General features: G+C 42.5%; 1 protein-coding gene across 2 annotated transcripts in view; it reads left to right on the top strand.

Moving 5' to 3' along the window:
• Positions 1–7,386: 7,386 nt before the first annotated feature.
• Positions 7,387–26,203, top strand: part of VIT (vitrin) — a 51,792-nt gene continuing 32,975 nt past the window's right edge. The window contains exons 1-5 of one of the 2 annotated variants that reach the window (XM_035319896.1): positions 7,387–7,862; positions 21,112–21,181; positions 22,959–23,024; positions 23,536–23,692; positions 26,057–26,190. In XM_035319896.1, the coding sequence (XP_035175787.1) occupies positions 21,151–21,181; positions 22,959–23,024; positions 23,536–23,692; positions 26,057–26,190 (388 nt within the window). In that variant the 5' untranslated portion in view covers positions 7,387–7,862; positions 21,112–21,150. The remainder of the gene's footprint in view (positions 7,863–21,111; positions 21,182–22,958; positions 23,025–23,535; positions 23,693–26,056; positions 26,191–26,203) is intronic. The other variant, XM_035319895.1, reaches the window with a different exon arrangement.

Here is a 26,203-nt window from a genome sequence, read left to right as displayed (position 1 = left end):
TGGTCTCTGAACCCCCTACTGCCCCCCCCCCCCCCACAACTCTCACCCCCCCCCCCCCCCCCCCCCCCCCCCCCCATGCCACTATCTGCCAGCTGAGTCCATCCTGGAAATTTTGCATCCCTGAAGGCAAATGGACCTCCACAAGCCCAGCAGGCTTTGGAGGCTGGGAGACCTTGGTCGGAACCAAGCCACTACCATAAGACTGGGAGAGAGCGATTTGATTTCAGCCCTTACACAGCAAGCCTTTGCACAGGACCTGCGTGCAGAGGGGCTTTTCATGAACTCTGGCAAATACCCGTTTTGAAAGATGCATACCAGCAAAGAAAATACATTAATCCACCCATTAAACACACTGGCAGTTCTGGCCCTTCTGCATGTTTGGACACTTCTGCTTGCCAGAGCAGCACTATGATTTCTGCATGCTGCCTCCAGAAAAAACCTGCATTTTGAACAGTCTTCAGTGCCAAGAGCCAAAGCTGGAGAAGACAAGGTTAAGGGCACCACAGAGGGGGTGCATTCAGTTTCTGGGAGGCAGCCACGAGCTCTCTACTGTGAAGTGGCTTTTACTGGCATCACCTACTTGCTCTGACACCTGATGCCCTACAGAGCGTAAACAGAAAACACATCGGGAAAACAGTCAGGAAGAACAGACAGAAGACTGTTACTGGGTTTACATTTTCCAGGCCCGATTTGCAGTGAATAGTTGAGCTTTACTGCCAAGGGCACCGTGATCCAGAGTGAGACCTGGCATTCTTGGCAAACTGAATTAACAGTGGCAGTGATAGCACATGGCTCACACTGAAAGCACTTAGATAGGGAAAACACACTGAAAAAGACATTTGTGTTTCCTGAGAGCTGTCATCCTCACCTGAAGGCTCCAGCGCTTAATTCGGCACTGCTGAAACATCTTATCAACGAAGAGCACTCTCCTAAATAGAGGACTTTACTCCTTATACAAGGACCTTTGTGCCAATGAATCACTTTTTATATGTGGTTGTACAGCTATAAAATATATCCCACTTACTCTGGGAAGACTCAATCCCCACCTACACTGGATTCGGGATGAACAAAATCCATATGCTAGACTTCCTACAGACCCAGGTCTGTTCAGTCACTACACATTTTTGTTTGAGATAGCTGGAAGCTCTGCCAAAAAAACAATCCTTAAAATGGAATTCCATTGTGGTGACTGCTTGGTTTCTGATAGCAGGCTAGTGAGATGCAAGCATCACAGAACATCTCCACACTGTAACAGCTTTTAAAGTGCCCCCCCCCCCCCCACTTCAGATTCAATGGCAATCATCATCATTATGTGATGTGATGACCGCAGAAGTGTTGGACACTGTTCTCTCATTGGTATTTACCGATCACTTTAGCTATGTTTCAGCATGGCATTTGTGGCCACCTCTGTTCTAAATCTGCCATTATAGAGGACAGAAGGTGGGGAAACATTCAGCTCCATGGTAAAATAATGAAGATTTTTTGGTGCCCACGATGGCTCTCTGTTGTATCTCATTTGTATCCTCTGGCTGTTTTCCTTTTTTCCTACAGAGAAAGATCTTGAGATAATTAAAGGAAAACAATATATGAATATTGTTTATTTCTGCTACAGCCCAAGATCTAAGTAAACCCAGCTGACTTGTTGGTCCCAACTGTTACTGTCTGTATGCCCATAGCTAATGCACTGCACATTAAATCTCTCTCAAAATAACACAAACACTATTCACAGCTAGTAGTTACTTCTGGGATTGCTCAAACACCTTATTATACTCTCTGTCCAAGCCCAAGTTCACTTTTCATTACACCTTTTGGTTATTATAGAGGCAGATGAGGTCAAAAGTTTTCATAGTGACTGACCAGAACTTAAAATAAAAAAAATAAAAAAAATAAAAAATAAATAAATAATAATAAAAAAAAAGATTGAAATCCATGGTGGTAAAAATGGTTAATGTGAAATTGGAAATCACAGAATCATAGAATGGTTTGGGTTGGAAGAAGCCTCAAAGACCACCCAGTTCCAACTCCCCTGCCATGGGCAGGGACACCTCCCACCAGACCAGGCTGCCCAAAGCCCCATCCAGCCTGACCTTGAACACTTCCAGGCATCCACAGCTTCTCTGGGCAACCGGTTCCAGTGCCTCACCACCCAAATGATGCTCAAGTCATGCACATATCAGTATCAGACAAGGGTCCATTTCCCATTTCCTGCCATGAACCCCCATTTTTAAGCTTTCCTTGTTGGGACAACAGGCTCCTAGGCATGTCCCATTTCTGGTGTGCATGCTGCAGGGGACCCAAGGCAGGGGAGTTGTCATTTCTCATGTGAACGTTGCTTCCTGGCATACCCAAACAGAACCTTTGGCTTGGGGCTTACTGAAAGGGCTCAGTTTCTCTGTAGTCTCAGAAAAGATGAACATTGCCATTTTCATTGAGAAACACCCACTGGGACAAATTTACATTGTGTGAGATTGGTATCCATCCATTTAAGCCAGGCACGCCAACATTATGCATTCATTTGGCCCATGAGGTCTCCCCATTCATAAAAAGAAAAAACAGATGCCTGGCTACCCAGTTGCTCTAATTATTTTAAAAAGTTTCTGATGCTGGCAACAGATCCAGCATACATAATTCACCCTCCGTACCTTTCTGAAACACAAGACAAACACATCAGTGTATTTTATATAAGCCTTCCAGGACATTGGTTATTTTATTTACCTGAGGTCAATTTAGATGTAAGTGCTTTAAACAGCTAGAGCCAAACAATGTTAACCCCCTGTTTGCCTTGCCACTCCAATTACACTTCTAACTTTCTACTGCACACTTGTGCCTTGATTTCTTCATATAGATATGAATGTTAAGCACAGATTAACTTAAGCGCAATAGCATGGAAATTAATATTTCATTTCACAGAGTTTCAGGAACACAGCAGTGCTGCAGATGTTGAACTCCCCTGTCACTTGTTGGGATCTCAGCGCTACCATGTACTGCCACGCTGCCCTTGCAGCGAGCAGGGCTGCCAGGCTGTGCAGGACACCTTGGGATGCTGTAATGTGGAGAACTGTCTGCTCCATGGTTCCTGCAGTAGTGTTTGCTTGACAAGACTTAATTGTTTAAGAGCAGAAAATATGCTCCTTACTATTTTAGCACTTGGATGGGATTAAGTGTGTCACAGCTACATGCGGTCTTGCAGAAATCATTTAACGTGTCTGTTCTTTCCATCCTTAAATGCGAAGCAAGGACTTCATAGAGCTTGCTTAGCCTGCCATCATCCATTGAGGAGGTGCCTTCAACAGTTTTTGTGCAATGTCACAGTCCAGTGACCCCAGCCTTGGAGCACTCTGGTTCTTTCTACATTTCCCACCTGCAGTCAGGAGACTAAATGACCCCATGGTTTTAGGAGGGTGGCCCACAGCCCCATGTCATAAAATCAGCACAGTCTCTGGGCCCACAAGAAGCCCCATGTGTGCTGGATTCTCTGCCTTCCCACTAAAAATTTCCCAGTTGAATTTGGTCTGTCCCAGTACCTGGGGCCACAGGGTGACCTTTTGAAAGGTTTCCAGTGACAAACCGCCTGTGTTGGGCCAACTACCTTGCAGTGTGAGGCTGAGACAGAAAAGGGGGACCCTGTTTTCAGGAGGCATCTCCAGGCAGGCACAGACCTTCAGAACAGCATGAGGCCAGGCAGAGAGAAAACTGTGTGACGTGATTCCGTGAAAAAAGCATGGTGTGATGTATAGTCAAGTTGTTACATGCCTTGGCACAGGGACATATCAATTGGTGAGAATCAGAACCAGAACAGGTGAATTTATTTGCCATTTCCAAATAGGTGAGGTTTTCCCTCTTCCATTTACTATACATCTCTGCAGAGGATGAGAGACACAAGAGACATTACATTTCTGTGTCGTCTGAAACATATAAACCCACAAGCTGTATTATAATCAAAAGCTTCACTAAAAAATGTTGAAGTTAGACTTGTAAGGAGGCTTTGACTAAGTGAAGTGGCCTTCCCTTCAGGGCAGTTAGATTTTAAGTTATTCCAGCAATGACTTTTAAACAAAAATTATATACCTTAAAAATTCTGCATGACCAAAGATCTCAAAATGAAGACTTCAAGGGCCCATGACTAGGATTCACTAGCAAGTGTCTGGTCTTCCTGCTCCAGACAACTGTCGGAAAACACTAAACCTCCCTCCCAAGTCTCAGCCAAGTTGTGTCCTCCTTCCCTGACAGCATCACCTGCACACATCATATCATCTCTGTCTTCTGTTTTATCTTCTGGTGTGTTGGTAATCTCTGAGTAGATCATCACTCAGTGTGGTCACTAAATTTTCCTCACAAATGAAGAACATCCTCAAACCCTCTTTGAAACCAAAGTATTTAGACTCACTTGTTCATCAGCTGCTTCATTAAGGCTTTCAGAGGACAAGTCAGAGATCTAACGTCCTTTTCTTTCAGGCCTCATATTACAGTGGAAACAAAGCCATGCCACGTGTCCTTGAGGAGGAACAGAGCAGTGTTTTTGGTTAAATGTTTTACTGAAGGGAGTCACTAAGTTGCTTCTGTGGGGAAGTGAGGCGGTGATATGCCTCATCCTTACTTACTAGGCATGTAAGTATACATATGTATGTGTCAGTGTCTATATATGTATGCCATGCAGTACTAAAGTCTATATCCCCTGAAATCCTGCTTTAATTGAATAAATAATAATAATAATAAAAAAAAAACAGTATAGTAAAACTCAAGAGCTTCCACCACAAACATTGCTACCAGTTAACAGCAAACTCCAGTGGAGGCCTCTGATTAGAAGTGATGGCAGGAGGCCCAAACATGCATAGACACCGAGCCTTTTTACACCCCTTAGACATATAAGTGTTCAACACTTACTGTCTTCAAACGAAGGGCTTCCTGACTGCACAGTCACCTCTTCTGTGAGCAGCTTTTCTCCTGTGCAAATCCTGGTACCAAAGTGGAGCCCCACAACGAGGTTCACCTCTTTCTCCCGTACTCTGTGTTGACAGCTCTTGGGTGGCTGGGAGTTACTTCTGTCAGGAAAGAGAGCGGGCGGCAGTGCTCGGAAGTGTTGTGATAAAAAGAGCCAGCCTGTGGCCTCTGCACTGTTTTGTTTTGATACTCATCAGCTCTCCATTACACACAATAATGAGAGGCTGAATACCCTGGATAATGACAAACTTAGGGAGTTTTTCTTCTTCTGCCCACTCAGTGTTTCTGCACTGTGGTTCCTGGGATGCTCATTTCCAGGATATGCCGGGTTAGCTCATAGGTAGCGATGCAGAAACATGCCAGCCCACCAGCAGCATCCCTTACACTGAGCCCTGAGCAGAGCTCAAATGGACAAGGCTGCACCACTGCAGACTTTCTGGAAGAAACAGAGTTGTGTTCACACACCACCGCGTTGGAGCGATGTCCTGCCAGGTCCAAGCTGGCTCTTTGCCCTGGGTACAATTTACCCACAAATTAGATAATCCAGACATGGAAAATGAGAAATGGATCTATCAGCTGTTCCTCTTGTAACACTACCACCCTGCAGCAGCAGCAGCAATGGGGCATGACATAGGTGGAGGCGCTGAAGCTGTTGCTCCAACACCCTGCTCACCAAGTTCAGCATGCCTACACCCACAGCCCGATCAAGCTGGTGCAGGTACCAGAAGCAGAACCTCAGGAGGGCTTTCTGCATGTAACAGCTATCCCAGTCTTCCACTGCTCCATCCCATGGCACCAGTCCATCTATTTCTATACATTCCTGCCCTTTGTTGCCTGACCATATTGTGGTTTGCCAGGGGCTTGCTTGTCAGCACTCTCACATCATCACGTCTCTTCTGTTCTCACTCCCTGATATACAGCTCTGTTTTGAAGTCACTTTAGGATTTAGCTCAAGAAGCTTCTTACTTAATTACTGACCTACTAATAAGAAGCTATGTATAAAGGAATCTAAACACATACATATAGATGCTTATGGATTTCTGAAAATAGTCTTCTTGAGTGGAAAATAAGTGGCTAAGTACCAGTGAATGTATGTGCCCAAACACTTGAGAGTATTTCTATCAACATCTGTAAGCAAGGGGCTATCAAGGGACTTGGTAGTTGTTCTGGGAAATGACACGGCCTCTTAGCTGTAAAACCCCAGTATTTAGATGTCTAGCCCCCAGTACATCTAAAATTGCAGTCCTAGGGACTCAGGTTTTTTTTTTGGCCCAGGATTATCTGAATAAGTGAACCTCACAAAGCATTATGAAAAGGCTGATGAAATTCTGAAAGTCATAACTTGTATTAACAAGACTTGTTTTGTTGTTGTTGTTGTTGTTGTCATTTGTTTTGGTTTATTGTTTGTTTTGTTTTGTTTCTCAGTAGATTTCCTAGCTAGGTCTGCCAGTAGATTTGCTACCTGGACAAGCTTTTTGCCAGTACACTTTATTCTGCCTCACAAGAGATTACCATGGCAAGTCTAGACTTTTATTTTAAGAGAATCATTGAGAATCAAATGATTTTGGATGATTATAAACTAGTAACACAGCCAAAATTTCTTGATAAACCTCTGTTGCTGTACCATTTATTGTTATGTTGAGCTATTGAAGTTTCCATAAGTACTGCTTTGGAGAATCACAAATAAATATTAATCAATTTCACTGAAACCAAATGTATTCACAGGATTGTTAGATCACAAGTGGCCAGGAACTATGTATTGTTTCAATGTGTCTTTTGAACTCTGTCTCCTGTTTTTATTCTAGACTTTTATATGTAAATTTTTTACCAATAAGGATCTTAGATAAAACAGCCTAAGTTCACTCATACCTTTACACTTCTGAATACTTAGGTGGAATTGCAGATTGTAGCCTGCATTTCAGCATCCTAGGGTATGATACCAGTCCTTTCTTTGACAGTCTTGGTACTGCTGTGATCCTGATGGTCGTGATAAAATTTTCCTCTTAAAGTAACCTGAGAAATTTAGGAGCTCTGTGTATAGATACTTAAGCAAATTAGTCATTTAGTTTTTCATCTCATTTGGCCAGGTCACACTAAGTGAGTGCTGGCTTAGAAGTCCTAGACAGCTTTTGTTAAATTCCTGCACCCAACCTGATCAGAAAGGAGTCATGCTAATGGTCATTTCATACTTCTGCTTCTCTGCGGTCAGACTCACAGACCTGCTCTGTCACTAATCCTTTGGCTTCAGGGTGACTGTTCATGAAATAAGATGCTATTCACATGAGTTAAGGCATCCAGCTCTTCAAAAGCTGTTTTACCTCTTTAAATCTGACTCTCACCTAACTAATCCGGTATTTATGACCTTTAGAGCCACTTAGTTTACTCCAGGCTACTAGTTGTAGTCCTTTTACTACATACAGTGCTGAACTGCATAGGGAAACTGGAAAAAGTTGAGCCAAACATCAGGCAAATACGGCTTCACCTTCCAAAAGAGAAAAAATTTGACAAATCTGACAGGCTAGTGCAAAAGGAGCATAGAAATGCCTACCAAAAAACATGTGGGAGGGAGCATATATTTAAAATAGGACTGCCTAATTCAGCTGCTAAATCACTGTAAGGAGCTCTCTATGTCTGTGTGTGCGGGAGGGAGAGGGAGAGACAGAGGGAGAGAGTCAGAAAGGGAGAGAGGAGCAGAGGGAGGGAGGGAGGGCAATGTGCCTTTCACAGAGCTGGGAGCTCGATGGGAATGTTTGATTAGCTCCTCTCTGAAAGAGAAAAGGTGTCCTGGCCTCCCTTCGCCGCCTGCCTCCGATTCTTTAGAATAATGTTGGCTGGAGTTTGTGGTACAGAAAAGCTGGGAAAAAATAGCACTTTCATACCGTGTGGAGGAAAGGAATAAAAAGTTACACACCTCAAGCAAGGTAATTTTGATGTTGTTTCTCTACTATATGTGTTTGTTGGGGAGAGGGAATATTGCCTTTTTGTGTGTTGATAATAGTTAAATATTTTCACCGCTAAGAAACTGCAGGGACATAACTTTTTGTTTAACATTCCAGCTGTGTGCATAAGATCAAAGACCTAAGGAGATTAAGACATAGATGTAAAATGAAACTGTACTTTATATAGATTTTATAAAGTTTTTGTAAAAGCATTAAACCCCTACTGTTAAAGTGGACACATATGCTCACTGCCTGAATAGCAAGGGCTTAACTGTTTCATAAAGCATGGTGTATATTAGTCACACACCAATAGACATATATATGCCAACTATTCAAATAGCATGTGAGACGTAATATGACTCGTTCCCTGTGTTTAAAGTAGTTTTGCTTTCAAGACTTTTTCTTCACCTCTTTGATCAATAGGGTGGTATGTGTTGTATCATTAATTAGCACTACATGGCTCTGGGGATTGCTAATCTACAGGACACAGAATGGAAAATAGTGTTAGTTGTCTGATATGACCTGTACAGCATATTCTCCTTTGCTAGTCAGACAAGTACAGATGTATGAGCAGTACAGTAGCCTAGACTCTATATACCCCTTTGTGCCGAGCACTTGTTTTGCTGGTGAGGCTCCAAAAATGAATAGCATTGTCAAGCCTGCCACAGCCGTTCAGCTCTCTGTGGAGAGATTAGAGTCTCGATAAGTCTCTTCAAAATGTGATTTCTGTCAGACTAGTACAAACATGAACCAAATGCCCCAAGCAAACTTTCAACCCTACTTGATATTTTGTTTCTAGAGTTTATGGGAACTGCGCCACATCCAGAGCAAAACAGGAGTTACAGATTGCAGAGGCAGAGCCTCCTTTTCCTCCAACCCCTCCAAAATTTAAACAGAAGACCAAAAACAAGCAAGCACACACAGGGAAAAGGTTTCTTCAGTTTAGATGGGTTAGAAGATCTATTTGACTGAAAATAGCAATGGAGTCACATATGTTTATGGCTTGTGTTTTACTACATTCATCCTAAAGTTCAAAACACCTTGCATGACCCTGCTCACAGACAGAGCAGTATCTTTGCTGTATCTGTAGTACCATGTCCTTCAGTCCTTGCTCAGATTATACTGTGCATGTGGAAAAAAGATTGCACGTGCACATTAGTTTCTGAATATTGAATTAGTATCTTATTACAAACAGACTTATTTTCCTTCCATATTTTATCTAGTGCTTTGAGTTGCTGGGGTTATTCTCACTAGGGTGTCAGAAAAAGCTTCCTGTCTTTCTGTTATTCAAGACATAGAAGTATTTAATTAATGGGAGAAAAAAATAAAAATAAAAATAAAAAAGAGAGAAAGAAACCTTGATGTCTTACCAATGTAATTGAATATTACATTGTGCTTTTGCCTGTAGCAGGAATTTCACATTCTTAACTTGCTCGCTACTTTCTGTATGGCACTTTCTTCCCTGGCAGTGTTCTTGCACAATGCATACCGCTGCTGATTGAACTAAAGTAGTTTTACAACCAACACAATCAAGGAAACTGTTTCCTCACACTTGGGATGCAAGAATGAGACTGATGCCTAATAAAGAATGAGTTCCTACTGAAGTCTCTCCTTTAGTGGGAGCATTAACAAACATTAACATTCACCCCTTCACCCAGATACTTACTTTCACAAAAGTAGTAGAAATTTAGTAGGAAATTAATTTTTAACATTCCCTTTAGTTAAACTTGATTAATTTGAGTATTTCTGAAAGAAGACTGGGTGAGACACAGTGTACATAGAAGATGGGAAAAGAGTCTGATTACTTCAGGTGAAAGAACAGAATTATTTGCTTTTTCTGGCCATTGCTTTTTAGAAAACACTGCTAAATATAAACCTGAAGTTTATGTAACAGTAGTATCAAGGACTTGACTGTAGCTAGTCTGTCTAGAGAAATTTAATTTTTTCCTATTCACCCCAGAGCCACAAATGCAGGTTTAGAAAGAAAATACTGCCCAGTAACTTACATGCTAACTGAAGACCTAGGACATACATGCTCACGTCTCTGCTCCTAACTGATGGTAGGTAAGACATTTAGGACAGCCAGACGAACTGAGCCATAAAATGGATAGTTCATCTTACTATCCACAACTGTGACTGTATTCTTTCTCCGGTGTCTTGACGCTAAATGCACAGAAAAACAATGCTCTGGCACACAAATTCACCAAATTGCCATACCAGAGATTTTGGGGCTGGGATGGGCAGATGCTGGATCAGCGAGGTGTGTGTTGGCCCACTGCAGTGGCATGGGGAGGCACTGTAATTTCTGGGTGGGTGATCCAGGGTTTTCTGAGAGCCCTAGGAGATGTTCTGGTCTCCTGAAGTTCTGGGTCCACCACAACTCCTCTGGTGTGCTGCAGTGTCACCTCACATTCGGGGCTCACTGATCTGGGTTGGAAAAGAGAAACACAGAAAAAAAAAAAAAAAAAAAAAAAAAAAGCAGAAATAAATGCAAAACTGAAGTTGGTTGGTTGGTTGGTTTTTCTTTTTCATCTTGCTGCCTTGAGTAGTTTTTAAGGCCCACAGGGAGAGATAGGTGCTTAGCACCTCCTTAAGGACTTCATTCACTTTTTTGAACTTGCCTGCACACAAGGAGCACGTTGTTCCTGTGCTGCTGGCCTTGGGTGCCTGTGCTGGGGGATTCAGCTGGGGTGTGGGACAATGCAGCCACTGTTCAGGGCCTGATTGTCACACGGAGACTATAATTATCTCTCTTCTAATGACCAGCCAAGCAAGATAACAGTTTTCATGCTATGTTTAGAAAACAATGTCTTACTACAAATTGGTGGTTCATTCGCCTGTAAAAGAGCCTCTCCAACAGTCTTGGAGCAGATGCCATTCTTTTGCATCTCGATTCCTTTATTTATTGCACATTTCACACTTGGAAAACTTGGGTGAATGCTGCGCAGGCAGTGCAGCCTCCCCGTGTCACTGAAGATGGCAGAGCAGTGCAGAAGTGCCCAGAAAACCTGTGGCTGTTTCAGTTGTGTCTATGTCAGTAAATTGAACTCTGACTGTCTGGATCATGATGGCCTGCATCTTGCGGGTGAACTCTTTTAGCCCCCAGCCCAACGGGGCTGCATGTGTGGCTGCAAGTGCCATGGGAGGGAGCAGTAAGGCTGCTTCTTGCAGACTCCCTGTAATGCCCTGCAGTGGCAAAAAGCAGGGTGTGAAGGGGCTTGCAACGGGTAACACAGCAGTGTGTATTACAGATGAGATTTTACCCACAGGCATCCTGGGGAGACTTCTGACATGGTGTAGGCTCCTAAGGCATCTATGGGGGTAGCTATACCCTCCATGAGTGACTGCAGACTGTGCGGCTACGTCTGACCCTTGCAGACAGGGGAATGAATCAGAAGTGGGCAGTCATGACGGTGGCACTCATGGTTTAGCTACCTGAGTGTTGGCTCAGGGCTCTGCAAACATTCAGCACCAAGCTCTGTGCTGGGGCAGCTGCACATTTTGTGGTGTCTGAGGGCTGCTGCCACATCCCCTGCCGGGTGCCCTGCCAGCAGGGCTGCCCGCTCCCTCTGCCCACAGCCTGCTCACCTTACCTCTTGCCGCCTTCTCCAAGCTGGTATCTCTGCTCTCCCTGGCAGCAAGGATGTGGCTGGGTCATTTTTTCAACAAATGAGCCCTGGAAAAACCAGAAAGTGTTGATCAGAAACAAGATTTCCCAATGAGTTGGAACCAGCATTTTCAGTTGGAGCTGCATTTTAATGAGGATAATAACACCATCTGCAGATTTTGCTTTCACCATTGAAGCAAAGCACCCAAATCTATAGCTCATCCCCCAAACTGGGAACACATTTGGATTCGGAATAGTATTTATAACCATCCTTGCTTCATTCAAATCATCTAGATTTAAGCAGGTCTTAACCTGACAAGCCTTACTGTCCTGACTGAACTGGCTTTCTAGTAACCATGAAGCCCATCCTACAGCAGGTCATCTATCTCCAGAGCCACAGGGTGCATTAGGAGTTCAGTGGCACATTAAAAGCACTATGTCAGTTTTCCTTAATGTATCCCATTCTACAGGGCATCCCGTAGACGCAGATATAAAAAATACTTTGAAGATGCAAACTGCATTTGGAAACTGTATTTTGGCCTGTCACCTTATAAAATAGCTTTGTAAATGCAATGCATGTAACACAGCAGCCAACAGTTTCTCAGTTGGCAGCTGGTTTCCTATGAAAAAAAACACATAATTGCCAAGTGACAGTTTTACATGAGCCAAAATTTCTGGTAAAATTCTGAATGATCTTTGTGTAGCTTCACACAATCCTTTAATGTGCCCACCAGGATGCATTGGGGATTTCCAGTGCCTCCAGGCTTGTACATAAAACTGTGGAAATTTTTACCTCTCCAAAATCACTTGTTTACAGGGAAGCTTGAATGTGGCCGCCTCTGTACCTCTGGATCTCTCTGCCAGGTTCCCTTAAGGATTCAGAAGGCTCCATTCTTTCTCTTTTCACCAAATATGTAGCTTACCCTGGAGTCAGTAGAAGAAGGGTGAGACACAGAGGAAAGCTGGCAGCAGCGCTGTGTATCCTGGCCCTGGTCACCTCCAGCGAGTCAAAGTTAAGCAAGGGTAAGGGCTCCACGACTCCGGCGGCTATCGGCACCACTACCAGCCAGCTGAGGACGGTGGGAGCCCATCTTGCTCACCCTGGTGGAAGCCCACCTTGCTCACCTCACTGGCAATGCATCTGCAGCACGCCAGCATTTTGTTCTCCCAGGCTCGGTGGAAGAAACATTTGGACATGGAGGGTATGAAGGGAGAGAGACTGGTAGGAGATGAGGTTAAATGGAGAGAAGGAGAGGAGTGTCCATACGAGGGAGGGAAAAGGTTATAGAAGTTTAGAGTAATTGCTACGAAACAATTTGGTACAAATGGAACTGCTTCTGAGGTCAAATATGTACCACATGGTACCACACGTGCACCCATGAATCTGCCAGGAATGAAAGTAAGCACCTGCCATTTTCCTCAGGCATGGGGAAAGCACCATGCCCAGGTCAGGCAGATGTTCTTTCGCCCTACTCTGAGGGCAGTCATTCTACCAAACTGCCTCTCAAAATATGTGGTAATTTGGGTTGTAGCATCTCAGGCTTCCATGGTCTACACCTTCTATTTTTACGTGCAAAATTTGTGCATCTAAAGAAATACATGCTAGGCAATAACTAGAAGTTCACATGGTACTCTCTCCAAACCAAAGTTCAGAACAAAATTCCTGAGCGTGGCAGTATATTATGCAATATTGAGGTCTGAAGGCTTTGTTCTGTTTTCAAAACAGACCTTTGACCCTAAATTACATATTCCTGCTCTTGATTACCTGATTGCTACCAATTCATATGATTAGCACGGTTTTCCTTTTTGATCTTGGGTTCTCAGAGACAGAATCCTGTGATTCATCTCTATGCCAAAGCAGCAAGTTTTAAAAGCTTCTAATGGGCAAAATTATTAAATCAGTATCAGCCTGGCCCTCAGATGTATTTCTCAAAAATTTCTGGCTGCACCTGCAATGTCGCAGTATCCATGGCCAGGCTCTGAATGCCATGTTTCATGACACCACCTTCCCTAGCTCTTTATCTGCCTCCAGAGCACTCATACACATAAGGGATACACTTTTGGAAGTATAACCACCTGTCATGTCTGCATGCCCTGTGTGCTAGAGAGCCCACTTCTGCCATCTGCCAAGGGCTGCCAATATGCATAATGTAGGGCTGCACAGCTTGGCCTGCATGATGTGAAGTCTCTGACCAGCAGTACCTCTTCAGAAGCCCCTAAGATCTTCATTTATAATGCTGGCACCTGTGCAAACCTGTAGCTCACTTTCATCTCAAAAGCAGCATGGAGTCCCAAGATACCTGCTGCAATCATTAAAAAGCAGAAACGATATCCACAGGACCTCAGTTTTCAACAGGCTCCCCACAACAGCCATATCTAGTGATAGACTGCAGCTTGAACGAGCCTGCTGGTTTACAAGTGGACTTCAGAACAACACCAGTGGAAGGGATACAGCTGAGACAGCCTGTCGCAAAGCCAAAGTGGCAACGACCACTTGCTGAGGTCAGCCTGCTGCAATACCAGGAGTAAGGCTCCATACTCACTGCAGCCTGGCACCATGGGCAGGCATCTCCAGCCCAGGAGGGAGAGGGGACAGACTTCCAGACCTGAAGATCTCACTGGAGAACAGCTGAGAAACATGCAGCTTATCCACAGAAGTATGAGCAGACTCTGCCCAAAGACTAAATTAAAGACTAAAGCCTGGAACTAGCAAATGACCAGTGGAGCCCCTCATGGCCCAGGTCGGGGGGACATGAATGCCGTCTCCAGCAGGAGATCCACAAACATGCCTTTTGCATCTGGATCCCACAACATTTCATACATCTACTTTCAGCCTTCAGGTCGCCCCTTTATATCCCATGCATAAGGAAGGGGAGCCTCAGCTATGCATGTAGGGCATGGGCTAGGGCAATTTTCCAGCACAGAATTTCTACAGCCTTCCCAGCCCTTCCTGATTTGCTGAAGATATTTTGTGTATGACATTTCCTTAATCAAGTCACCATTACTAGACATCGATCAATTTGATTGTTACTGCCTTATCTAAAACCAGTGACACATGCCAGGAGAGCTCCAGATAGTCTTTTTAATTACATGTTTTGTGAATCCTTATCCAGCCGGTCCATGGCTTTGGCACGAGGCATCAGTAGTTGTGCTGAGTGCAGGAGATACTGAATTGATACAATTTCCATTCTGTTTTTCCATGAGATGATGTATAAGTTTATCAGCATGCTTAAGGACTGGGTTTGCTTTCAATCTGGAGATAAAAATCACTGTTGAAGTAAAGGGATACATGTAGCTTTAATAAGAAGAGCATAAACTTCCTGAAGTTTCTCTAAATTTCTACCAAACAAAAAGGCATCAAGCTTTGTCTGAACATGCTACAGAAATTCCCCAAACCATCCCCAGAGTGATGTGCAGTTTATTCAGCACCTTTTACACAAATTCTTCACTTTTAGACCAAATATGTACTTTCAGGGGAATTCTGACACACTACAATAATTCTTAGCTTGCAGGCAGCATGGTTATTCAGTGCTTGTTTATTGTGCATCCAAACTGAGAAACCACATATTGCGCTTTCAAAAGTCACTTTGACTTTTCAGACCTGGGTGTTTTGTTGAAAATAGAAACAATGCCTTTTATAAAAAGTGAAAGAAATGTGGCCATGAATCTTATGCTCCATACCTAACACAGCCCTTGGGCACAGCTGGATTGCAGATATTCTCATTCCCCTCCTGTCACACCTTTGCTCTCAGTTTCTTGGGAACATGGCAGTGCTGGGACTGATGGTACCCCTCTGGGACCTGGTTGATATTAGGCAGAAGTAATTAAATTAGGAAAGGGAAAGAGGTTGCCCTCAGCAGCAAGCAAGTTCCAGTGCACAGACAGAGTGGGACTCAGGCCTGGGAGCAAGGGGAGGAGATACACGAGATACAAGAGCTGGGGGGACAGACAGACAGAAGGCAGTTGTCTGGACAGAGCTTCACAGGTTGGAGCTAACAGTGATTCCCAATGAGCCATAAAAGCTGTGCAACGAAATGAAAAAAATGTAACCTAAAATAATACATTATTAAATGTAAAAAGAAAACAGGAAAGCACGGTGTAATGACCCTCACAGATATAGTCATCTGGATATTCCAAACTGTATTTTCTCTGTAAGGGGGTGACATATCCTAACTGTATTTCTTCCTCTGCTGGGAGGAACAGATCAGGGCAGCATAATTGGTGGTTATCTCTGTGAGACAGATGAGAAAGTATAATCATTGCAGTTTTATTTAGGCCCTGAGAAAGGTCTGGCAAGTTAAATCACACTATAGCTTTAAATAAATTACCTTCTTCTGAAAGAGCTCTGTGGAAAGCAGAGAAACCATTTGTCACTGTTACTTCAGCCTTATGTTGGTTTAATTTCAGGGAACTACATGAATATAAAATGAGAAGCACAGGGCTGCTTGGGTGTTTTCATTCAGCTCTAAATTGCTGGGTATAGCATCTTCATTTTACCTACCTGACCAGGGCTATTTTGGACTAAATTCTTCTTGAAAATCCGCACGTAAACATTTCTTAAAGTGGCCCTGGAATAAATAAATAAATAAATAAATAAATAAATAAATAAATAAATAAATAAATAAATAACTTGTATGCCTCAAGTGCAACTGAGGTAGCATTGGGATGTCTAAATCCCAGGGAGGCTCCCAAGACCCTATGACCTCCTCCCCATCTATGTCCAAACAACAGAGCAAGGCTCCTTTGGCATCTTCACAGCCCTAATGGACTGGACCACGTAGTGGTCAAGTTTCATCAGAGCAGGGAGAACGTGCCCAGGCATCCTTGGCACCCTCACAACCCCACTCAAAAAAAATATTAAATCTCTTCACTTTCACAGACCACTCAATATGCTAAACAGACCAGCCTGAGCACAGTTACCCATAAGATGAGCCAGTCAGCTGAATTTCTTTGAGAAACAGAGTTGACAGCTACCTCTGTATAACAACACAGTGGGAACCAGCACATCTTCAGGCAGCAGAGCAATATGTAAGCCCTCAGCTCCCATCTCTGAAGCAAAAGGCTTAAAATGCTAAGCAGGAACCACAGCGACCACCACTCTGCTGTTGAGGGTGTGACAACCCATGGGGGAGAAGACAACTGTGGACCAGTGTGTGATTCATGTGGACACAGGGAAGAGATGGCAAGGAGCCTGTGGCTACTGCTTAGGTGGTAAAGGTTTTTTATTCAAAATGAATAGTCCTGCCTATAATCCTAATGCAATCTGTGCATGTTACACAGAGACACTTCAAGGCAAAAGTACAAGCTGTCCACGGACTCAGAAACTCATCCTGCAGAGGTTTGGTTGTTCATTTTATCACGTGCACAATTGCCTCATGTGCAACTTCTATTATTTCTTACAATTCCTCCACCAACTTGGAAACACCTGCAGACATAAAAGCCTGTGTTTCCTCATCAGCTCTTTTTTGAGGCACTGGATAATTTAGCAAAGTGAATTTGAGTACCGCCTCCAGGAGGCAATTTTGGGTTCTCAGTCCTATTTCCACAGAGGCACCTGCCCCCGGCTGTAACAGGGCTCCCTTTTGGCTCTTCCTGCTGTTTGGCCAAGACTCCTGTTTGCAACCAAAGCCCAGGCTCCTCTGAAAGCTGAAGAAGGTTTAATGATGTACGTGGCACAGGAGACTCTGAGTTTCTTACTGACACTTCCCACAAACAGTGTGGGCAATTTATTTGTTTTCTTCTCTTTGATCTGGTAAGGTATGAAATGTCCTATCCTTGCAGATGGTGCTGGTGCAGATACTAGCTTTCTCTTCCTTCAATTATAGCAAGTTCCTTTCAGTTTCCTTCACATATGAAAGAAAAGAGTTGAGCTTTTCCCCATCTTATTTATAGCAGAATGTGATGGGTTCTGTGATTTTTTAAATCTCTGGATGAACATATTTTATTTCAGACCATTCAACGACAAAAATCCAGTATCCCATGCAAATGAGCTTACCCTTGCAAGCTAGCATTTTGAGTCTTACTTCTGGTACCCAGCGTCCTGACCTGCAGGACAATCTAAGCTTCTGGAATGAAATACAGTTATCAACACTGCTTTTCTGGTTCAGCAGAACTCACTACCTGCCTTTTTAAAATAAGCAACCATTTGGATTTTTTTTTCTGTATAGACTTTCAGAGCAAATCAATGCACTGAGTGAACAGCATTCCTTCCCTTGGAGGAGAAAAGAGAGGAAACTACATTGCATGTGACAGGCGTTAGCCCTATTACCTAGTGTGCACCAAAATGCACAGCTATTATAATGGCGAGCAAGGTACTATACTATGGGGACAGAATATGAGCATGAAACAAAGAAAGAGTGAAACGTTTTTAAAGAGAAACAATAAAAAAAAAAAATCTAAAATCTTTTATCGACAAAGATGATGATAAGCTTGTTTATCTGAACCTCTGTACCCACACCTACACCAAACCCACTTGATTTTCCTGTAAGGAGCACATATCTAACTCAACCCACAGTGCTCTAAGTTAACTCCAAGCTACTTGCTCGAATAGCTTTCAAACAAAGTCCACTTCTGTTTTTTTAACAGTGCCAGTGTTGCTGCTGTATTATAACCTCTTGCAAAGGAGAACAATAGCATGCTTTATTGTGGTACAAAGGGAGTACAGAAATTAATTTCTGCAGCACAGAAGATTACAGGAAATAAACTGCTTACGCCTGCAGAGTCAAAGCACGTGGCACCAGCAAAGAATTTCTGTTTGCATGTGTAATGGACAACAATGCCTTACACAAAACATCAAGGACTTACTTAAAACCTGCACTTCCACCAGCAAAAGCATAGCTTTCTATACAGTGAGAGTTTACACAGATCAAAACCATCTGTTTGTTTGTAGAGGTTCTTGCATGTAGCAGCTCTCTCAGAGAGCTTTATAAAAGCCAAGCTGCTAATAAAAGGTCAGTATAAAAATCTGACTTTATATGCTGAAAGAATGGTTTGCTAACTCTGTATTTTTAGTGGCATTCGAATTTTTCAAATATTTTTAGGTCAGGAAAAAAGAATCAACATTCTTTCAAATATAAACCTGATTTCAAAATGTTAGGGTGGGGCTTACATTTGGAAACACTGAAGGGGATGCTTTTTACTGTATTTGTGCTTGACTTAACGTGGGTTTAAGCAGCACTGATATAATGCATATAAACTGCTTTCCTGGTATAGGAGTAGCATCTGTTACAGCAGTCAGAAGGATACAGATGAGGAAATGTACTAGGATAAACGAAGATCCAGCATAAAGTTTGGGAGATTTAATACTGAACAGTCACTAGTTGACTGACTAGGACTGCAAATAATTAATGGAAATCTGGTAAGCGTAGCTGGCATTATCTCTCAGTTCATGAAGAGTGTCACAGAAAAGAGACAGAAGATGCCAGTGAATCAGGGCTTCCAAAATATCAATTATTCTGGTTTACTAATGAGATGCAAACTCAAAAGATGCCTTAGCATCCCATTGCTGGGAGTGAAAGGAGCCACAGCTACTGGACATAGCAAACATAACCAGGGGACTGGACATTATAACTTTTTTTTTTTTTTTTCTTTTTCCCATTTTTTGTGTTATGACAGGAATTTTAGGAGGCTAGAAAAATAAAAACATGTAAAATCCAATTTAGAGCAGGAATAGCATAGCTCAGGAATAAGATGCCAAGTTCAAGTTGAGGGTAAGTGGTTCCTTTCCTAACTTTGTTGCAGACTTACCTTGTGTTTTCAGGCCTGCTACTTTTTCTTCCCTTTGAGAAGTGCAAGAGAGAAAGTGAAGAAGGAACCACCTATAATAAACAATAACCACTAAAAACCAGTTGAGGATGGGGACCTGGGTGCGCAATTTGCCGAGGGGCCTGTGTGGCAATGGGGCTGTGTGTCCAACACCAGAGGGGGCTCCTGCTACGAATGTAGCAGGAGCTACATGTAGCTCCTGACCATAATACAGAAGCAGAAGTTGGAGGGGCAGCTGGCTTCTATAAAAACAGTTATAAATTATATAGGCCTGCAACTGGATGAACTCTGTTTAATCTAGCATATTATTTTCGTCATTCTCACTCAAGAAAAGTGGTTTTCTTGAAAAAGAAGAGCAATTAAAATAAAAAATATGGAACCGTTGACTTTGAGAGATTGAAAGATTGCTGATTTTTTCCCTCTCCCCCATATCTGTCTTGTCATTCTTATTTTCCTTCCTAGGGTGGGAGAAGCCCTGGTCTGAGTACACAAATCTCTAAGTGGAATCTGCCACTGCCATGTTTTCTAGGAGGCAGACAACTTGTTTTCCCTGACCATTTCCAGTTTTAGTACTCTGTATTTTCTTCTTTGATAGCAAAATAATTCTGATGTTAGTGCAAATCTTGCATTTGTAAGCATGTAATCAATTTCTTTTCATTTTGAACATTGAGTTTTTCCTCTACAACACACAAATATTTTCTCACTCTCTGATATTTGTCAGGCATTTTGTGGTACTTTAACGACTAGTGTTAATTACCAGCATCCAACCCATGATTTCCCCAGCAATCACAATATAATGAACGCTTGCTACTAGAGGTTAGAAATTAATCCTCATACATTGTGATGATTTCCTCTTCTTTTTTGTTTCCTGCTATGTTTAAAGTAGTGTCTCCTAACTTGCTAAAGATGAAACGCTTCACTTCTCAAGCTCTGTAACTCATTATAAAGACAGTTTAAAAATACAAATTTTTGTGTATTCATTGTCATGCTGAATGTCTATCCACTGACTGCTCAAGCACTACTCATTCAGCCCACTTGTAACTCTTTCAAATTCAAAGAAACAGAGGGCATGTGAATAAATGAATGTGAATAAAAATAAAAATATTCCCCCATATAACATATCCCAGATGTTATAGAGGAGAAAAGTGACCACAAAAGCAACACGAAAGGTGATGCTCAGGAAAAAGAAGATATCTCTGATAAGCCTGTAGTCTCGTAGTCTGAACAAGAACTTCAGGAATGGCAGACATCAGGAACCACATACGTAGACCCAGAAAAAACTGTTGTCCAGATGTTCTGAGAGTCTTCTCATTCTCAGGCATGTCCTCACACACACACACAATAAGGAAAGGAAATAAACCAGTAATTTGGCTCACAATCAGTGATGTGATTACAAGATGCTTTGCACAACTTGCTTCAAGAGTAAGCAGATTTATCTTCCCTTTACATTTGTGAAATTATGAGGTGCAATTGGACATGCAGACAGTACAAGTCTGCGAATACTCCCTAGAAGTGAATTAACTTGAATAGCTGCAAGAGCGTGTCCATATCTGTCATGTCCTCTGCTACCGCTGGCTTCAGAAATAAGTATGAGGAATGAAATCTTGGTTTCACTGAGGGAAAAGGCAAAACTTGAACAGAAGTAAAAAATTAGTCCATGGTTGTTTCACAGACCTAACATCATTTCCTCAGGGGATACCAGCTGCTCTGCAAAGCAGACAAAGCCCAGGAGAAAAGAGCACAGTACCTGAGGACTGTGAAATGTTGAAGAATGATGAACAGTCGCTCTTCCCCCATCTTTCCAGTATCATCTATCATACTTCTAAATACAGTCTGATATACTCTTTTTTTCCATTTCAGTGCACCCTACTGACATATCCAGGCTTTGCTTTAATCGCCATGAAGGCCTCTGTTGTTGCAATCTTCTTTAGTAAGTATGGTTCATGTGCTACAATTAGTCTGTGGATTTGTACACCCCTGTCCTGGCTGACCAGTGACTCCACTGCTGATGAAGCTCTGTGGAAGGTGGAGTAAGCCTTGATACAGCTTTTCAGAAAGAGGCTACCCAAACTTCCAGACTTTTGCATAGAAATAATATTAATTATTTGCATAGATCGCTAAGCATATGGCCATAGCTGCACACAGTCCACATCAGATGGATACAACTAGTGCTGAAAAATATCCGTAACTTAAAGATTCCCTATAAATAAAAATCAGCTATTTATTTCACACTGTGGGAGCATCCCCATTTTATCTTTCTCCGAGAACACAGAGCTTTCTATGGCCAAGAAGGTGCCAAATGAAAATGCTTATACGTGTCCTATTTTCTTTCCTCTGGATGTCAGATGGCATCGTGCTTTCTGGGAACGTGTAGAGACTCCAGGAGTTGCAATAGCTCTTACATGAACACTTTGTGTAGTGTACTTATCACCCTTTGATGGTGATAAAGCCATCATGTAGCCTAATGGTGCTGTATGACTTTAATTGCAATATTCCCAGGCAATGCTCCATCCAGCTGGGACCCTCCAGCCTGGCAGGAAATCTATATTTAGTTTAACTTCATAGTTATCTGTGTTGTTCTTTTGTCTTTACTATGAAGACTATCTTCCTCCACATTAAATGATGCCCTAACACAGTGTGCAGCTGGGACTTTGCACTTTCTTTTCCATTGCTTCTTTGCTATTTCTCTTCACACAACTACAAATGTCAAAAAGTCCCCATACTGCATCTGTGTGCTGTAACTTAAGAAACCATGAGACTGTTTTTACATTTGAGCAGGTTCTAATAGTTACTGTCTGCAAACACTCTGCAACCAGTCTAGGGGGAGAAGACTACATTAAAAAAAAAAAAGAGAGAGAGAGAAGAAGAATTGCTGTTGCTGAGTCAACACTTCTTAGAGAGTTTGATTTCACTCTGAAAGCTCAGAAAAGAAGGTGAATAGGAAGGCCGAGATATTTGTAACAAAGTTATTACCCACAACTTAGTGCTTATAAAGTAAGCACACAGAACTAAGTGTTTGTGCATCGAACACTTAGCAAGTAAACCCAGCCAGCTAAGCAGCATACATATATAGTGATGTATTCTTCAACATAACCATATGTCTCTTCTACCATCACACTTTTCAAATCACAATTCTACTTACTTAAGGAAAGCAGTGTCCTTGCCGGGACAGGGTATTGGACATGCCACACATGAATCTCATACATTTCATGATGCTCCCAGTATCCCATACCCACTACCACCACTGAGCGAAATGTCACAACACACTCTTACATGATTCCATCCCTGCAGGGGCTATTAAAATGTATCTTTGTCTGCCTAACTTCCTAGCTGTTTTATGTACTGAGCATGTTGTTTCACTTGGTATCTCTACACACCAATTGTAATGAGTTTCTACTGCTTTTGGAAATGCTTAGGCTTTTTGTGATTTTCTGGAAATGTATGGATTTAATGGCATATTTTGACAGTGAGTTCCACAGATTAATGTGTGATCAATTGATGTTGAATTCCCTTCAGAAAGCTCCCCCACAGTAGATGCCATCTTGACTGAAAAGTTAACCAAAAAGTGGAAACCTAACTGTGGCTTAAAATATTCCCATTTATTTTTTTTTTAACAAGTTGGTTAAAAATTGGGAAATCCCATGCACAGGAGCTCCTGGTGATGGGTAGTTCCCTTTTTTTCTGATACTATGTTTTCTTTTTTCTAGGTGTATTTCTTACATGTACATATGCAGCCAAGGAAGCTACAAAGAAGATTAAAAAGGCTAAGCTATGTAAGTGGTCCCATTAGTGTGTCTAGCTGCTTTACTGCAGGCAAGACTGATGCATAAAAACATCCAAAGTGAAGTCGTATTCCAGTAACTCTTTACAATTCTTCGCAGAGTCACTAGGAACGTACATTAACTAACAAATTCTGCTGAAGTCACATCACTGAAATGTGTGCTACTGTACATTTGTAAAGAGGATATTGTGTATTTCACTATTAAGATGTATCTTCATAGGTCAACAGGTACCATATACTCTTACTTTGGGAAAATGAACACTGAAGATCAGGAATATCCCCAGGCTCCTTCAGGCCACCCTCAGTTACAGCCACAACCCTTAGCACAGGGGTTGTTATGTGTTATAGTGTAGATACAGAAGACATAGACATCCCTTATGTCACAAAAGCAAAGTGTGTAAGAGGAGGGCATCCCTGTCACTCAGTTACTCATTTTTTTCATGACAAGATAATCCAGCTATGAAAACATTCAATTTGACTTTACCAAGATTTTGTCCTCACAGATGTACCCCAGATCGACTGTGATGCCAAGGCGGGGAAGATAATCAATCCCGAATTCATTGCAAAATGTCCTCCAGGATGTCAAGATGTAAAATACCGCGTGTACGGCACAGACATTTATGCTTCTTTTTCCAGTGTGTGCGGTGCTGCAATTCACAGGTGAGTGGCTTTAAATAAGCCAGGCACCCTAAGGGAATCATCATCTCAGTGTGGGGAGCTCTTGGCTTTTCAGGCCCTTTAAAGTTCCCAGTGCCTCGTAGGTTTAATTTCAGGCTGCTGTTCTAGTGAAAAGCATGTGAGAAAGACCGCACATGATACAATGGATCCAGTCTTCTGAAGTGCTGTCAGTCCTCTATTCCTACTGAAATCAGTCACGTCTGAAGGTGTTTTTCAACCTTAGGAGAAATGTTTTGAGTTTTTTCAGATCTGTCATTCAAGCATAGCAAATTATTATTATTATTCAAGTAGGATGGAGCTGCTGCTACTAATAAGCTTTAGAAAAAAAATAGACTAATCACTGGCAATGAATACATACAACTCACATACTTCAGGGACTGGTTTTGGTTCTCTACATTTGAATTTAGCTGTCCTTAATGTCAAAGGCTGAGTAATGTGCTTTTCTGCCACAGAAGGAAATACTGGACAAGGAAATGTATAATACAGATTTTATAGTATGAATTATATCAAGTTTAATTTGCCATGCAAAAATGTGCAGATATTTTTAGTGGAGAATAACTTCAAAACCAAATACACCATAACTGCAAGCAGGATGCAAAACCAGGATGCATTCAGCTGAAAATGCAGGAAGAACTTGTAGAGTCTGATGGACATCTTCACTTTAGTCAGAGTTATCACAGTGCTTCCAGTTCTGAAAAATGCCCGGGAACCTGAACAAGCTTGAATAGTTTAGACTTTGGGACCTTGTACTTTATTTGAAAACAAATTCCCTTAACATTGCATTAGGGAACTGTAGCAGCACAGAGAAAGGAGAATTGTTCGTGAATCTTAGGTGGAACCAGCTGCACCACTGGTGGGAACTTCTCTGCCCTCCTTCCCTTCTCAGTCCCATGAATTGCTCTAGCCCTGTAACAGCCTACTCCAGTATGACCTGCTGAGAAGAAAAACTGTGTTAATGCAAAGCTTTTGATTGCCATGGGAAAGCATCTCTAAACTGATAAGAAGATGCAAAGCATTTTGTTTCCTTAACTAAATCTGTCTGCTGTGAATTTTTACTTGAACCTGTCAGAAGACACAAGTTCTACTATAGGGGGCGATGCCTACGAGGAGACGGTGAAGCCTTTGCTGCACTGAGGACCAACGAAAGATGCTGTGGATGAGAGCCCACCAAGTAGCCGCATCTCTCCGTGTGCCCTCGCACAGCACCGGCGGAGGTGCCGGTGTGCGCAGCGCTGCCATCTCCTGGCTACAGCTGCCCTGCTCAACCCCTTGCTGGGAGACGGCTCTCAAGGGACCGGCTTTCACATGTCAAATTCTTCCTGCGAATGCACATTGGAAATTGTGTGCGTTGCTGCAAGCAGAGCTTGTCCCAGTGGGAAGTTACAAAACGCTGACAGTGAGTGCAATTTCTGCCACAGTTCAAATGCTGGCTCCCTATGTTACAGGAGTGAGGATTTCAGTTTTCCTCTTTTGCCAGCTGGGTTTGGCTTCATTAATTTACGTTGCACTTCTGCAGACAGTGAATTTCCTTTCCTTGTGGTTATTTTACCATCAGGTTCTCGCAATCATCAGAGAAAGCTAAGGCAGTGACATAATCTCCACCACTGCTGGCTGCCCATTACTAATTGACATGCACCATGCAGTTATTGTCAATTATACCAGCCCTTTACAATAGTGGTCACTTCTCATTTCTTGTACTGTCATAAGAATGCCACAGCAGGTTGCATACAGTGAAAGTTTTCGGTTTGTCCTGAGATAAATATTATATCAAATGTCAAACACCATTTAATGTGCACCAGACAAGGAGACAGACAGGCTTTCTACAGCTTTTTGTAGTAATATTTTGTTCACTTTAGTCTGGGCTGAGGTCAGGACCAGACTCAGTTTTCTGTGGTAATGCATACTGAAAATCAAAGAAAACATTAGTTTTCATGAAAGAAAAAGTCAAGCAAGTGGGAGGTTTACCTTGTATTTGTCTAAATTATTTCTGTTGCATGGCTGGCCCTAAAACTCCTGTGAGTACATCGCATATCTTCAATCATGCAGTGAAGCTTGTAGGAATTTTAACAGAGACTTGCCCTTAAACCAGTCAGCCTTAAACACAGAACACATACATCTATGGGAAGACCAAACAGAGCCTGACGGCATTGTGTAGCAAAGTGCTCTACTCTGTGTTGAAGAAGTACAATTTTTTCTCTGTGGCAGAATTATTGGTAGCTTCATAGCTTCACTGTAAATCCTGGCTTAAAGATGAAAGTAAACGCTTCCTACCTCTTGCTCTGCTGAATGGTCTCTATGTTTCTGGGGAGAGTTTCCACCTTCAGCTACTATGTTTTCCCCTTGCAGTGGTATCATTGACAACACAGGCGGGAAGATCCTGGTTCAGAAAGTGGCCGGCCACGCTGGTTACCGGGGGAGCTTCTCCAATGGAGTCCGATCCCTGTCACTGCCGCGCTGGAGGGAGTCCTTCCTTGTCTCAGGTACTGTGCCAGA

Source organism: Oxyura jamaicensis, chromosome 3 (assembly GCF_011077185.1).
Source record: "Oxyura jamaicensis isolate SHBP4307 breed ruddy duck chromosome 3, BPBGC_Ojam_1.0, whole genome shotgun sequence".
Classification (NCBI taxonomy): Eukaryota; Metazoa; Chordata; class Aves; order Anseriformes; family Anatidae; genus Oxyura; species Oxyura jamaicensis.
Note: the sequence above shows the minus strand (reverse complement) of the source record. Positions and strands in the feature narration are given on the sequence as shown.